The sequence below is a fragment of the Brassica napus genome, chromosome C9 (assembly GCF_020379485.1).
Source record: "Brassica napus cultivar Da-Ae chromosome C9, Da-Ae, whole genome shotgun sequence".
Taxonomy (NCBI): Eukaryota; Viridiplantae; Streptophyta; class Magnoliopsida; order Brassicales; family Brassicaceae; genus Brassica; species Brassica napus.
Window position 1 is genome coordinate 45,008,760 of NC_063452.1, and position 14,534 is coordinate 45,023,293.

The 14,534-nt window shown below is 36.7% G+C and overlaps 3 protein-coding genes across 3 annotated transcripts; all 3 read left to right on the forward strand.

The window, feature by feature from the left end:
- The first annotated feature begins 791 nt into the window (after positions 1-791).
- On the forward strand, positions 792-6,245 carry LOC106429988 (uncharacterized protein At1g28695-like). Its single transcript, XM_013870761.3, has 3 exons — positions 792-1,097; positions 1,187-1,576; positions 1,969-6,245. Exons 1-3 carry the CDS (start codon positions 960-962, stop codon positions 2,461-2,463), a joined length of 1,023 nt encoding a protein of 340 aa, XP_013726215.2. The 5' UTR covers positions 792-959; the 3' UTR covers positions 2,464-6,245.
- On the forward strand, positions 6,074-10,900 carry LOC106429991 (DNA topoisomerase 1 beta). The gene is made up of 16 exons (XM_013870764.3): positions 6,074-6,282; positions 6,663-7,884; positions 7,964-8,158; positions 8,253-8,333; positions 8,413-8,472; positions 8,562-8,656; positions 8,745-8,901; positions 8,988-9,113; positions 9,204-9,284; positions 9,366-9,456; positions 9,547-9,680; positions 9,827-9,895; positions 9,966-10,055; positions 10,132-10,235; positions 10,320-10,488; positions 10,564-10,900. The coding sequence occupies exons 2-16, from the start codon at positions 6,697-6,699 to the stop codon at positions 10,630-10,632; spliced, it is 2,709 nt and encodes a 902-aa protein (XP_013726218.2). The 5' UTR covers positions 6,074-6,282; positions 6,663-6,696; the 3' UTR covers positions 10,633-10,900.
- A 154-nt stretch (positions 10,901-11,054) lies between these two features.
- Positions 11,055-12,898, forward strand: LOC106429993 (cell division protein FtsZ homolog 1, chloroplastic). The gene is made up of 6 exons (XM_013870767.3): positions 11,055-11,390; positions 11,460-11,559; positions 11,646-11,875; positions 11,959-12,126; positions 12,230-12,463; positions 12,549-12,898. Exons 1-6 carry the CDS (start codon positions 11,115-11,117, stop codon positions 12,816-12,818), a joined length of 1,278 nt encoding a protein of 425 aa, XP_013726221.1. The 5' UTR covers positions 11,055-11,114; the 3' UTR covers positions 12,819-12,898.
- The last annotated feature ends 1,636 nt before the right edge of the window (positions 12,899-14,534 follow it).

Consider the following 14,534-nt stretch of genomic DNA (forward strand, 5'->3'; position numbering starts at 1 on the left):
CTCTATTCAGCTCCTCTTTCGCAGGTTACAATCTACAAATTTATTGTTACAATAATTATTCTTTTTGATAGTTTTGTCTTTTGTGAATTTCTGATCAACTGATATCATAATGAGGACACGGTTGATTACGTAATCCAACTCGTAATAGCATTACGGTTATAATCGCTCGGTTTAGTTTTATTACTCCCTCCGTTTCCGAAAAAATGATTTTCAAGAGTATTCACGCATATTAAGAATATAATAAATATTTACAATAGAATTTATTATTTATTTTATTATACATTTTCCAACAAATATCGACCAATAGTATTCAACCAATTCAAATATTTTCAATTAATGTTTTTTAAAAGTATACAACTTTTCAATATTAACTACTAAAACTACTTTAAAATTTTAGAAAATCTATCATTTTGGAACAAAAATAAATCTAGAAAATCCTACTTTTATGAACAGAGGGAATAATATCTACGATTGGTTGAATTGAGTTTGATGAGCTCCTTTATTGTGATAATCTAATCCTGCAAAATGTTTACAGGAGTATCTAGGATCCGCAGTCGATTTCCCACTAGGAAATATCTGAATACGAGAAAGAGACAATTGTAGGTACTGGTTTCAGTAAATGGAGAAGTTTGGTCTAATGCTTGTTTCTTTCTTCCTTTTGGGAAAATGTTTCTACTTTGATTGACCTGCAACTGATTAGGTTATTTGGTGATCTGTAAGGTAGTTTGATCTGGAAGGTAGTATTATTTAGCATATAAACTTGTAGGTTAAAATTGTTGTGTACAAATTAAAAGGGAGTGAGAAAGGGGCACATAACATACATGAGTCACCTACTTCTAATAATCCGATACCGTGAAAACATGCCTCTCAACTACAAAACTCAAATTATTAAAGTTTCATAATTTTAAAATAGTGTATTTTTCTTTGAATTAATTTAACATATAATTTCAAAAAAAAAAATGCCTCTCTCCAATAACTCTTCCGGCAATCTCGTCGTGGCTGTTGCTCTCCTCTTTGCCGGCGCTCTATATATCTGCTTCTCCTCACGTTTGATCTCTGATCCTGTCTCCGGCCTCCAACACAATTTTAACATTCTGGTAAGTTGTTTCGTATAATATACTGGAACCTAAAGTAAGTGTATATATAGGGTATAGTATATGTATTAATACTTCGGAAGTGGTGACAGAGAACGATAAAGTTTCCAGTGGACGACCTAGAGGTGGCGCTGGACAGTGCAGCAATAGGAAACAACAAGACGGTGATTATAACGATGGTGAACAAAGCGTACGTGGAGGAGGTTGTAGGAGGGAGGACGATGCTGGATCTGTTCCTGGAGAGTTTCTGGGAAGGAGAGGGTACCATGCCATTGCTGGACCATCTGATGGTGGTTGCAGCGGATCAGACGGCCTATGATCGCTGTCGTTTCAGGAGGCTCCATTGCTACAAGATGGAGACGGAGGGAATTGACTTGGAGGGAGAGAAAGTATATATGTCAGATGATTTCATTGAGATGATGTGGAGGAGAACTCGATTGCTCCTAGAAGTTCTCCGCCGTGGCTACCATCTCCTTTTCACGGTTAGTTAGTTGTCGGCTTTGGAACATAAAAATATAAAACACAACACACTTTAGGGTTTCAAAACCTTTGTTTCTGATATGATTATTGAGGGTTCTTAGGATGGAGTTCTCTTAACTTTAACTAAGAACGTTTCTTAAAACTCTCTTCAGTTAGACCTGGTTTCAAATTAGACCTGGTTTTAATTTTGTTCACACAAACTAGTTAAATGTTTAATGTCACCCTTATTTTACTATTTAAATTTCATAACATTTATTTTTTTTTAATTTAATTAACGATAAAATATTAATTTATGAGAAAAATTGCACTGAAACAATAGAACTACATTTATTTTACAAAGAAAAAGTTATTTTACAAAAACACTTAAAACACACAGAGAATGTTAATTTGTCAGGACACGGACGTGATGTGGCTAAGGAACCCCTTCTCTCGGCTAAGCAACAACGGGACCTTGGATATGCAGATAAGCGTGGACAGCGGCATAGGAGGACACTTGATAAACACTGGCTTCTACCACGTCCGTTCCAACAACAGGACCATCTCTCTTTTCCAGAAATGGTACGACATGAGACTCAACTCGACAGGCATGAAAGAACAAGACGTCCTCAAGAATCTCCTCGACTCGGGTTTATTCAACCAGCTTTGTCTCACCGTTGGCTTCCTCAACACCACACACTTCAGCGGTTTCTGCCAAGATAGCCCTGACATGGGTGCTGTCACCACCGTCCACGCCAACTGCTGCCGTCACATCTCTGCCAAAGTCTTTGATCTCACTCTTGTTCTTCACGACTGGAAACGCTACAAAGCCTCACATGTCAACACCATATGGAGCCCCCATGCTAAGTGCTGGGGTTCATGGAATGATACCCAATATACCCCCAAAACCTGAGCTTCTTGTCGTTTTATGGTGATGAGATTGCGTCTATATACGTACACACAACACAATTAAATTACTTACCGTTGTTTAGAAGAACGTTGTTTATCACCTAGCTATTGGTTATAACTACGGGTAGAAGTTCTATAAATTAATAATAGATAAATTAATAAATACCATAAATTAATATTTTTTCTGATTCGAAGTTGTGTCGATTCAAAATATGACACAAATCGATAAGATAATAAGATAATATTTTTTTTAGAAAATCTTATGTAAATAGATGATCTCAATAAAATTATAATTGATAATTTATATGTGTATAAACGGACCATTATGTTTTTTATTTTATATTCACAATAGAATTATCTTTATATTTTCTTAACATTTAATACATTTTGATGAAATTTAATAAAATTGTATGTAAACTACATTTAAACTATCTTAAACATATTTTATATACACCAAACAATATAATAAAAACAGTATGAATGTCAAATTTCAAAAATTAAATTAATTTATATATTTAAAAACTAAAAATCAAAAAAAAAAATTGTAAATTAATAACTCTATAAATTAATAAAATATTATAGTCCCAACATTATTAAATTTCATAGTTTTTACTGTATATATAATAATAACTTATAAAATCCACAACCAGGAGATATAAATACTGTCAAATGGACTATGCATACAAGTTTGGTCTTCGGTTGTTCCAAAAATCAAAAGAAATTGCCTTTTATTTTCAATTAGGGGGGTGTCCGCGCTTCACGCGGAATATTGTTTTTATTATTGTTAAGAACATGATTTTTTGGATAACGTAATTTTGTCGTTTTTATTTGTTAAGATCGTTATTTAGTGTTTTTAGTGTGTTATGTAGTAGTAGGTGATAGGTTAATATATTTTGTGTTTGTTTTTTTGAATAATGTGTTGCTATGTATATAGTACTGTTAGTAGTGAAATGAACCTCTAACATAAAATAATATTGAATTTCAATAACATTGTTGATTCTAAGATTAACGGTTTCAGCGTCAAAATTGTATTATATTTTTTCATAATTTTAAAAATTGTAACTTTTAAGATGTTTTTTGTCTTCTCTCCATATTTTGACCTTGAGCCATCACCGTCTATGTGTTTCGTTACCTGTCTGGTGTGCGGTGCTTCTCACCATCACCGGAAAAAGACTAACTTTTTTCTCTTGTTCTTCCTTGTCTTCTTCACCTGTGAGATTATATGGTATTTGTTGTAAATCGGGTTTATGAGCTTTCAGTTTTTCGGTTGATTCTCACGGCATTGTAGGTTGTTCCAGTCAATATTGACTGCTCCTCTTCTTCCTTAGATTTCAGCTGATGTTAGGAACTGCATCTCTTTGGTTGGGTCAGAGTTTAGTCGTCTTTGATGTTGTATTCCTCATCGTTGGCTTACCGTCAATAGTCTCTCCTCGTCTTGGTTTTCAAGATCTAGTTTTTGGTGTTCTGACCTCTATACTCTCTTTCATAGCTCGAGGACGGCTCCATAGTTTGTTGATATCATTTCGTCTCCCTTTCCCTCTCTATCCTCGCATCTCTTTACAACTTTCATCGCATCTCTGGTGGCTCTCTCTTTCACCATGTTTGCCACTCGAGGTTTGGATAATGTTTTCGTTCGTGTATGCTATGTGGGCTTGGAAGGTTATTTCTGGTCTCAAGTTTAGTCTCTGATTTCTCGGTGGTTGTCTTCCATTTTCCCTCTTTCAAGTTGTTTCTCTTATTTCCATTTTTCCCTTGGTATAGGTGTGCGGAGTTAGTCTCTTGGAGCTTTGGTCCCTTCTATCCAGAGCTTTGTGGTTTTTCACTTGCATGGCCGTCTTGTATATTCTTGTTTAGTTTGTGAGGTGTTTCTTACCTTTTAGCTACTGATTGTGATTCTGGTGCTTTAAGCATATATATTCCTGCTTCTTGGTGACTTTGGCCTTTCGATTATTATTCTCCCTCTGGCCCACTTTCTTGGTTATTTGCGTTTATGCTCTAGTTTTTTATTCTTAGTTTGATTATCTTATGATACTAATAGTGAAATAAATATATAATTTGTAAATAAAATAATAAAAATTAGTAAAAATAATAAAATGGTGAAAGTTATGCTATTTTTAGTTGTGAATAAATTAAATATTTAAAATATATTTATATTATTTTATTTATTTCTTGAATTTTAGGGACCAATAAGCGTGAAAAGGATAAGATAGTACACAATTAGAAATTGATGAAACAAATTACAATAGTCTAAAAGAAAAAGAATTTAAAATACAAAAAAAAACATGAGGACACATGTCAACAAACCCTCTTTCAACATGTTATAAGAAGGGGAAAAGCCAACTTTATATCTATAGGCAGTGTGTTTTGTGGTAATGTCGCCAAAAACTGTTTCAGATACATGCAGATCAATTCTACCTTGTAATTTTGTGTATCTCTGATCGCCATCTGAAGAAAACTTTCATAACAAATTCTATTATTTACTGATTTTGCTCTTTTTTTTCCTTGTCAACACCAAACAACCATCTAGTTTCTTACCACATGTAAGAGTAACCAAGTAAGAGCACCCTTCTCAGTGGGTTTCTTATTTTTAGTTTTTTAACCACCTTTTATTAATATTTCAGTATGATGTAAGTAAATCATTTAGTTTTAGTTTTGTTAATCAAAGAAAACCTGATACTAAACTTTAGATAGATTCACGTGATGGGGCAACTCAGAGCATCTCCAACGGGGAGATGTCTCCAAGTATCTAAAAAATTAAAATATTAAAAACCTAAACAGTAGGAGAGAAGTCAAGTTACGGTCCTCAAATAAGACGTGATTGATAAATGACGTGATTAGATTTGTTTAAATTCGGTTTGATTCAGTTTTATTTGTGGTCCAAATTAAGTTATGCTTTGGTTTACACAATTAAATTATAGTTTGGTTTAAATTCACGGTTTTGGCTTACACATTTAAATTATGGTTTGGTTTAAATTAAATCCGGTTTACATGGTTTGTCACGATTTTGCTGAACCAGTTCATTTTGGTTTGCTTTGGTTAAAACTATATAAGTCTGTCTTCAAAAAGAAAAGAAAATTGGTGAAGAAAAGTAAATAATCTGTTGAAGTTTGTTAATTAAATCTATTGAAAAGAAACAAATCGGCTGAAAAATATATAAGTCTATCAAGATTAAATAATTTGTGGGCAAATGAAAACAAATATATGTCTCGTGGTTACAAAAAAAAATATGTGTCTAAAGAACAAATAAATCTACCAAACCTTATTTCAATCTGCCAAATTTAGATTAATCTGCAGCTACAAAAAATAAATTTGTTGACTATTTAATAAATATGCCAAAATTAAAAAAAAAAAAATCTGTTGTAAAAAAACTGTCAAATGTGAAAATCAAATTAAGTCTATCTTTCAATAAATTTATGGCATATAGAAATAAATATATGGATGATAAATTTCCTTTATGTAAAAAATCTGTTAAATGATAGAATCGTAATTATTTATTTATTTATTTTAATTAAAAATTACAATTATGGTAGTTTTGTAACGTGTCTTCTTTTGCTTTTTTCCTTTCTTCTTCGGGTTAAAGGCAGTTTCTTTATTCTTCCTAAAATGGGCCTTCATTTGCATAACCCAAGTAAAGGTAGCGAGGAAAGTAATCTCCACTCCCTCAATACGCCGTCGAATCGAGACTCGCTGCAGCATACGGAGTGTTTCGATAACTTGGCCTCTACAATACAAAGAGGACAGAACATCAAGGGCAGGTAAGAAATCCGTGAGGAGTGTCCTGAGATTCAATTCATCTTCATCTCCGATTTCATCGTGGCCGAAGGTAGTTGCGTCAATTCGATTATCTAATATCCAGATTCTCATCTCAATTGAGCTCAATTCTCACAAATTCTTGTTTGATTTCAAAGTTAGGGTTCCTAGTTTGATTTTTGGGGATTCGAGTTTTCCGTCAAATCAATATCATTCTTTCCTCGTATCCAATCCATATACGTATCAAACTTGTCAATTTCTGACCCGATTCGATTGTATTAAGATGTTGCATGTCCCCCTTCTCGTTTTGATCTGACCAATTGAAAATGTGTTTATGTCTTTTGTTTCGGACCGAACCTCAATAGCCTCGAAACTATCCATACTAATTAATTGTTGTTGCAATTTTAGGAAAAAAAAATTTAAATATCTTTCCTTTTTCATTTGTTTGATCAGAGTTGATTGTGAATAACTTGCCTTTTCGGGTATTATGGCCACTGAGGCGTTTGTGAAACCTGTGGTGCCAAATGGTCATGACGGGTACGACGATGATGATGAAGATGAAATGCCTTTGGTTTTCAAGAGAAGCAGTAACAATAATAATACATCATCTTCCTCTAATCGTCCAAGGCCTAATAACAACGCTCAGAAAAGTTCTTCTATCGGTTCCACCAAGTCCCCACCACCATCGAGATCTCCTTTAACAAGCCCCAATAGATCGGCTTCTTCCGGAAGAAGTTCACTGATGAAACCGTCGTTACCGTCATCTTCTTCTGTTCAGCGTTCCACGGTGAAGTCGCCGCCAGTAGGGGATGGTAGATCCCTTGTTGCTAAGGAGAGGAACGGTTTGGGAAAAGCTCCACCTGTGTCCAAAAGTGACGATGAGGATTCTGAGGATGATAAGCCTTTGAGTGCCAGGCTTAAAGGGGATACCAAACAGGCGAGCTCTTCTGGGCGTGGTAGCTCGCAGCAGCCAGTACAAAGGAGCAGCGTGAGGCCTCAGGGAGTGAATGATAACAGTAGAAAGAAAGATTATGATGAGAGAGTTCAGACAAAGACCAACGTGGGTGGATCATCAAGTAGCAAGCCTGTTAATAATGATCAGAAGAGGCCTTTGGTTAACAATATCAATAGGAATGGTTTAAAGCCGAAGATCGAAGGGAATGGTTCTCAGGCACCTGCGAAAAGACCTCTTGAGAAGGGAAACTCTTCGAATCAGTCGTCCGTTAAAAGGCCTAAGCTATCAGAGCCAGCTAGACCTGTGAAAACTGAGCAAGGCTCGCGTAATGCAGCTACGGCGCCAGATAGCGAAGGAAATAATCTGGAGGCGCTGAGAGCTAACCAAGCAACTGATAAAGAAGATAACTCAGATGGTGATGATCATGTCCCTATTGCCTCGAGGATAAGGCAAGATTCCTCGAATAAGAAATCATCGTCCGTGAAGCCAAATGCTAGTATGATAGCTTCTTCGTCCAGGACAATAGCTAAGAAGCCCAACAAATGGGCGAAAGATTCTAAGTACTCGAAGTCGACAAGATCTTTACCTTCTGGAGATGGGCAAAAGAAATGGAAAACACTAGAGCACAATGGTGTTATTTTCCCACCTCCATATAAACGTCACGGGGTTAAGATATTGTATCAGGGGAAGCCAGTTGACTTGACTCCTGAACAAGAAGAGGTCCTTTTTTTGTTCTCTCTATCTCTGTTCAATTATAGATTCTTTGTTTGCTTACTTTCTGGATTAGTTCTATCTGCAGGTTGCCACTATGTTTGCAGTGATGAGAGAAACAGAATACTACAATAAACAAATGTTCAGAGACAACTTCTGGAATGATTGGCGGAAGATACTTGGGAAGAACCATGTGATTAAAAATCTAGATGATTGTGATTTCAGTCCCATATATGAATGGTATATGCAGGAGAAGGAGATAAAGAAACAAATGAGTGCAGAAGTAAATAACCACTTTCTCATAATAGAAACAGCTCAATTAGCATGCTATACCTATGTGCTGTTGTTGATAATATTGTAATGCTAATGATGTGCAGGAGAAAAGGATTTTGAAAGAGGAGAAGCTAGCGCAAGAAGAGAAATACATGTGGGCTGTTCTTGATGGCGTCAGAGAAAAGGTGGTTTTTCATTTTGTTGATAGGAATCTATTTTTAGCTTCTCAGGAATTTGCTGACCATAAATTTACAACAAATGCAGGTTGGAAATTTCAGAGTTGAACCCCCTGGCTTGTTTAGAGGCCGGGGAGAACATCCTAAGGTATGTTTGTTCTTACATCATCCTTGCACTATACGTGTTCTGTTGTTCGCATTTTTAGTAATTCTCTGTTCTGCATTATTACTTTCTAGATGGGGAAACTGAAAAAGCGGATTCGTCCTTGTGATATTACAATCAACATCGGTAAAGAGGCACCTGTTCCAGAATGTCCTATCCCTGGAGAAAGGTCTTTTTTTCTTTGTGTGTTTCCCCTTAAAAAGACACATCTGTTTTTTTTCCTGTAACGTGATTTTGTGAGTGTTGTTTCTTTTCAGATGGAAAGAAGTTAAGCATGACAATACTGTCACCTGGCTTGCTTTCTGGAATGATCCTATCAATCCAAAAGAGTTCAAGTATGTATTCTTGGCAGCTAGTAGTGCTCTAAAGGGACAGAGCGACAAGGAGAAGTATGAGAAAGCGAGGAAGCTTAAGGTAATGAGCTTTTGATTCCGCTAAAACTTTGGCGTAAACCATCATGCTTCTTTCTTCTAATCAGCAACCTATCGTTTTTTTTGCAGGACCGTATAGGGCATATTAGAGCAGCATACACCAAAGATTTTAGTAACAAGGATGTAACAAAGCGGCAAATAGCGGTTGCTACATATCTCATCGATAAGCTAGCCCTTAGGGCTGGAAATGAGAAGGTAATTTGACAAAGATACTTCTTCGATGAAAGGGTTCCTTTTCTATACTTCCAAGCAATTTTCTCACATTTCCTTTCTTGGTTCATATAGGACGATGATGAGGCAGATACTGTCGGTTGCTGTACATTGAAAGTAGGAAACGTGGATTGCATTCCTCCAAATAAGTTAAAGGTATATATTTATTGAATGTCTGGCTTAGGCGTTTTGGTTGCATATTATAGTCACTCATGGTATCTGCTTTGGCATTTTCAGTTTGACTTCCTCGGTAAAGACTCGATTCAGTATGTAAACACAGTTGAGGTTGAGCCTCCTGTTTATAAGGCAATTGGGCAGTTCCAAGCGGGTTAGTTTAACTACTAATTGGATATCAAATCTCATACTTGACCTTTGGAAAATTTGATAAATGACTTGAGGGTTTTTGGCTTCTATACAGGAAAATCAAAAACCGATGATCTCTTTGACGAGTTAGATACTTCAAAACTCAATGCTCATCTTAAGGAACTTATGCCTGCTCTCACAGCCAAAGTATTCCGTACATACAATGCATCCATCACATTGGATGATATGGTATGTTGTCAACCTCTTTGCACCCTTAAAAAATTGTATATGTTCGGCCAATCTTAGTAGTACTTATTAAATATATATATATATATATATTGATTTGCAACCAACTGTAGATTGTGAGAACACTAATTTGTCACTTGTTGTGACAGTTGAGTAAAGAAACGAGAGATGGAGATGTTCCTGAAAAAGTGGTGGTTTATCAACAAGCAAACAAGGAGGTAATGGCGATTATTAACCAATCTTCTCTGCTGTTGTTAGCATCTGAATTGTTTGGCTATATATCCTTAGGTCGCCATCATTTGTAACCATCAGCGTACAGTCTCTAAATCTCACGGAGCACAGGTGGAGAAGCTGGCTTTGAAAATAGAAGAACTAAGGGTAAGCAAATCCAACATCTTATGATCAAAACAGTTTCAACTTTCTCAGTCTCTTTGATCTTTGTATTTCTATGCAGGAGCAAATAAAAGAGCTGGATATCGATCTGGACAGAGCTAAGAAAGGAAGAACGCCGTTAATGGGCTCTGATGGAAAGAGAAAGAGGAATTTGACACCGGAAGCGTAATACTCTAAAACCTTTTTGTTGTTAACTTATATATCACGTAAACATACCTTTAAATAAAACTTCTACTTCTCTGTGAACAGTTTGGAGAAGAAGATAATGCAAACGAATGCCAAGATCGAGAAGATGGAAAGGGATATGCAGACCAAGGAAGATATGAAAACTGTAGCATTAGGCACGTCTAAGATCAATTACATGGATCCTAGGATCACTGTTGCATGGTGCAAAAGACATGATGTTCCCATTGAGAAGGTATATTCAAAAAAAGCTTCAACATGGTCACAGATTTGGCAACACATGGAATTCACTTTTGTGTTGTATTTGCAGATATTTAACAAGTCTCTTCTGGCTAAGTTTGCTTGGGCAATGGACGTTGATCCTGAGTTCAGATTCTGAGTAAAGCGTTCGTTGTGGCCAGTTTCACCTAACCATTCACCATACATTTACAGAGACATAGAGAGAGTTCGAGAAAGAGTAGAAGAAAGTAACCAAAACCTACAAAAGAGGTTTCTTCTCTCTTTATAGTAAAAACCAAAAAGACTTTTTTTGTCTGTGGGATGTTTTATAGAAAAACATTTTTTACTCAATAATGTGTATACTGAACAAAATGTTTGCATGACAACTGTTTATTGGTTAAATAACTTAAAGGTCAGTTATAAATACATATATATATCTTCAAATGGTTAAATGGCATGTTATTTTGTTCGGTAACCCATCCTGTATCAACGTGTTGCAATTTTGGATCCCAAACGGCGTCGTAAGAAACGAAAAGGGTGGTCCACACTCGATCTCTTTAGCTTTTCTTTGGGAGGAGAAAGTACACTCCACTGTTGATATTTTGTTTCTTCGTCCACACTAAAACCCTAAAAGAACCAACCATGTTTGTTTTTGTCTTTAGTCTCTCTGAAGCAAAATCAAGAATGGCGATTAGTCCGTTGGCCCAGCTTAACGAGCTACGAGTCTCTTCCTCGTTTGTTGCGACATCCCATTCGCTGCACAGTAGCAGAATCAATGGCGGCTTCTCAAAACGAAGGTCTAAGCCAACACGGTTGAGATGCTCCTTCTCTCCGATGGAGTCTGCGAGGATTAAGGTGGTTGGTGTGGGCGGTGGTGGTAACAATGCCGTCAATCGCATGATTTCCAGCGGCTTACAGGTCCACACACCATCTTCAATCTCAACTTCATGATTCAATATTGAAAGTTGCCATTTTGATTCCTCGCAGAGTGTTGATTTCTATGCGATAAACACGGACTCTCAAGCTCTGTTACAGTCTTCTGCGCAGAACCCTCTTCAAATTGGAGAGCTCCTAACTCGTGGCCTTGGTTAAGTCTCTCACCAAAGAAGTAAACTTTTCGTTTGTCACTCGAAAGCTATTAAACACGTCTCTCTGTTACTTGTGTTAATGCAGGGACTGGTGGGAACCCGCTTCTAGGAGAACAAGCTGCTGAGGAATCTAAAGACGCAATTGCTAATGCTCTTAAAGGATCTGACCTTGTTTTCATTACTGCTGGTATGGGTGGTGGCACTGGCTCTGGTGCTGCCCCTGTCGTTGCTCAGATCTCCAAAGACGCCGGTTACTTGACCGTTGGTGTTGTTACCTATCCCTTCAGCTTCGAAGGTCGTAAAAGATCTTTGCAGGTAACCATTTCTTGTTAAATTGGTTTGATGTCTAGAGACTCTTGTCTTGTTATGGTTTAATTTTTTTCTAAATAATTCTCTAGGCACTTGAAGCCATTGAGAAGCTGCAGATGAACGTGGATACCCTCATCGTGATACCAAATGATCGTCTCCTAGATATTGCTGATGAACAGACACCTCTTCAGGATGCGTTTCTCCTCGCGGATGATGTTTTGCGGCAAGGAGTTCAAGGAATCTCTGATATTATTACTGTGAGTCTGTGTATATGTGTAAAGCTTTAACATGTTTGTTTGATGAGAATACTCTTTTTGATTGTCATCCCTAAAAGAAAGATCTCATTGTTCTTTTTTCCAGATACCTGGACTGGTCAATGTAGATTTTGCGGATGTGAAGGCGGTTATGAAAGATTCCGGAACTGCGATGCTCGGGGTCGGTGTTTCTTCAAGCAAGAACCGAGCAGAAGAAGCAGCTGAGCAAGCCACTTTGGCTCCATTGATCGGATCATCCATTCAATCAGCTACTGGCGTCGTCTACAACATCACCGGTGGAAAAGACATTACTTTGCAGGAAGTGAACCGAGTATCTCAGGTGCCACAATCTTAAGCTTCAATTGTAAACGTTATTACAAATGCACAGTCTTGTCATGTTTTTGGGGTGGTTTTTCGTTTGGCAGGTGGTGACAAGTTTGGCAGACCCATCGGCCAACATCATATTTGGAGCTGTGGTGGATGATCGTTACACTGGAGAGATTCATGTAACGATAATAGCCACGGGGTTCTCACAGTCTTTCCAGAAGACACTTCTCAGTGACCCAAGAGCAGCTAAACTACTCGACAAAACGGGATCATCAGGTCAACAACAAGAGAACAAAGGCAGTCACCAGAGGCAGTCTCCTGCAACTATCAACACCAAATCATCTTCTCCCCGTAGATTGTTCTTCTAGTATCTTTTGTTTTTAAGCATATTCCTTTATCAAAAATGTAACGATCTTAAGGCTCAAATATCATCTACTTTTTGAGTTTTCTCCAAATTATCTCAAAAGAAGTAATTTGTTAAACCAATTTTCAGACATTATAGCTGGAGATGACTCTGGTCGCAGAAACAGTTTGGAACCCAGCTTAATGACCGTAACATCCTCACAAAGACAGCTTGTTAGTGGTTAGAGATGATTGATCAACAACACAAAGTTATTTAGACACTGGAACCGTAAGTAAATATTGCAGATCATTGCCATCATCTCATGGTTTATGCATACAGTCGGTATGTGGTGTTGCAAACCATGCGACTTAAATAGAGAGAGGTCTTCTTGTTCTGGTAAACAGATGCATAAAACTCTAGGGTTTAAACAGATTTGATGTTTCTAAGATTTAAAAGAAAAGACAAGACTCTAAGACTCAAATTCATTTCCAAACTACTAGTCTAGTTTTTGAGGTGGGATATAGTAAGGGCCCTCGCTTCTAACAGCTCCAATAAAGTGGGAGGAGTTAGCTAGCTCGAAACGTGTGACTAAGAAGCAGAGATTCTTCTGCATTTTTACAATCTAGTCACAGAGAAATAATAAGGTGCAGGTTTCTTGGCTGGAGCTCCTGTCTGTTCCTGCACCATAAAGTCATACTGTTTCAGACAAATCAATCCAGAACTTGGAGACGAAGTTGCATATGTCTCCTCAGGTTCTTCTTAAACTCATGAAACTCCTTGTTTAGATTCTCATCAAGCTCTAGAATTTCGGCTGCATTACCACATCAGGATCACATTCAAACAGCAGTAACATCAACACTCAAGCCAATCAAAAAATAAGATCACACGATTGAAGATTCTGGTGAGTATCTAATAATTAACCTATAACAGCAATTTGGTGCTGACCAAACAGTGAATATCTGACTATTGAACGTCCATTTGTTGTAACCTTCCAAAACTAGGTGATGTGTTCAAAATACATTACAAGGCTGCCGCCAACAGTATCTTCTGGATCAGAGATCACACATAAATGTTTTCAGATCACATTCGCAGGCCAAGTTCTTGATCTAGGCCAAATGCTTTTAAATTGGACTAACTCATTGGTCCATACATAACAAAAGTAACTAGGCTCAATTAGACTTGTATCTCCATAAATATCCCACACTTGCCAAGGATGTGTAGACCAATATAGCGAAATTCAGGGAAAACGGCCTTTCATACCTAACATATCATTATATGTTCAATTCATACTCGACTTATATATCAGTGCCAAAATATATATGAACTTATATAGTTGTGCCAAAACATACCCGACTTATAATTTTTTGGCAAAATCATACACCAGTCGTCACATCAGCTGCTATATCATCCAATTTTGTTCGCGTGACTGCTACGTCAGCTAATTTTGCTGACGAGGATGCCATATGTACAATTTTTTGTTTTGAAAAAACTAAATAGTGTTTTTATAAAAATAAATTTATAAAAAATGTAAAATTTTATAAATTTTTATTATTTAGTAAAATTAACAAAAATTAATTAATTAATTAAATTTTAATTTTATATAAGAGATAGATCATATCACAAACCGTCCTTATAATAATTATATATGTGTTGTAATGATTTAAATTCAATGCTAGTGTTGCAGTCTTGTTACTCTTTATTAATCATGGGTATGTTATCATAATTTATCCTATTAAAAGTG

Coding starts and splice junctions, on each gene's coding strand:
- LOC106429993 (XM_013870767.3), top strand. CDS start 11,115: ATGTTTGTTTTTGTCTTTAGTCTCTCTGAAGCAAAATCAAGAATGGCG. Junction 11,560..11,645: donor GCTCCTAACTCGTGGCCTTG/GTTAAGTCTCTC, acceptor GTGTTAATGCAG/GGACTGGTGGGAACCCGCTT. Junction 12,127..12,229: donor GAATCTCTGATATTATTACT/GTGAGTCTGTGT, acceptor TCTTTTTTCCAG/ATACCTGGACTGGTCAATGT.
- LOC106429991 (XM_013870764.3), top strand. CDS start 6,697: ATGGCCACTGAGGCGTTTGTGAAACCTGTGGTGCCAAATGGTCATGAC. Junction 8,159..8,252: donor AGAAACAAATGAGTGCAGAA/GTAAATAACCAC, acceptor AATGATGTGCAG/GAGAAAAGGATTTTGAAAGA. Junction 8,657..8,744: donor TGTCCTATCCCTGGAGAAAG/GTCTTTTTTTCT, acceptor GTTTCTTTTCAG/ATGGAAAGAAGTTAAGCATG.
- LOC106429988 (XM_013870761.3), top strand. CDS start 960: ATGCCTCTCTCCAATAACTCTTCCGGCAATCTCGTCGTGGCTGTTGCT. Junction 1,098..1,186: donor AACACAATTTTAACATTCTG/GTAAGTTGTTTC, acceptor AAGTGGTGACAG/AGAACGATAAAGTTTCCAGT. Junction 1,577..1,968: donor GCTACCATCTCCTTTTCACG/GTTAGTTAGTTG, acceptor TTAATTTGTCAG/GACACGGACGTGATGTGGCT.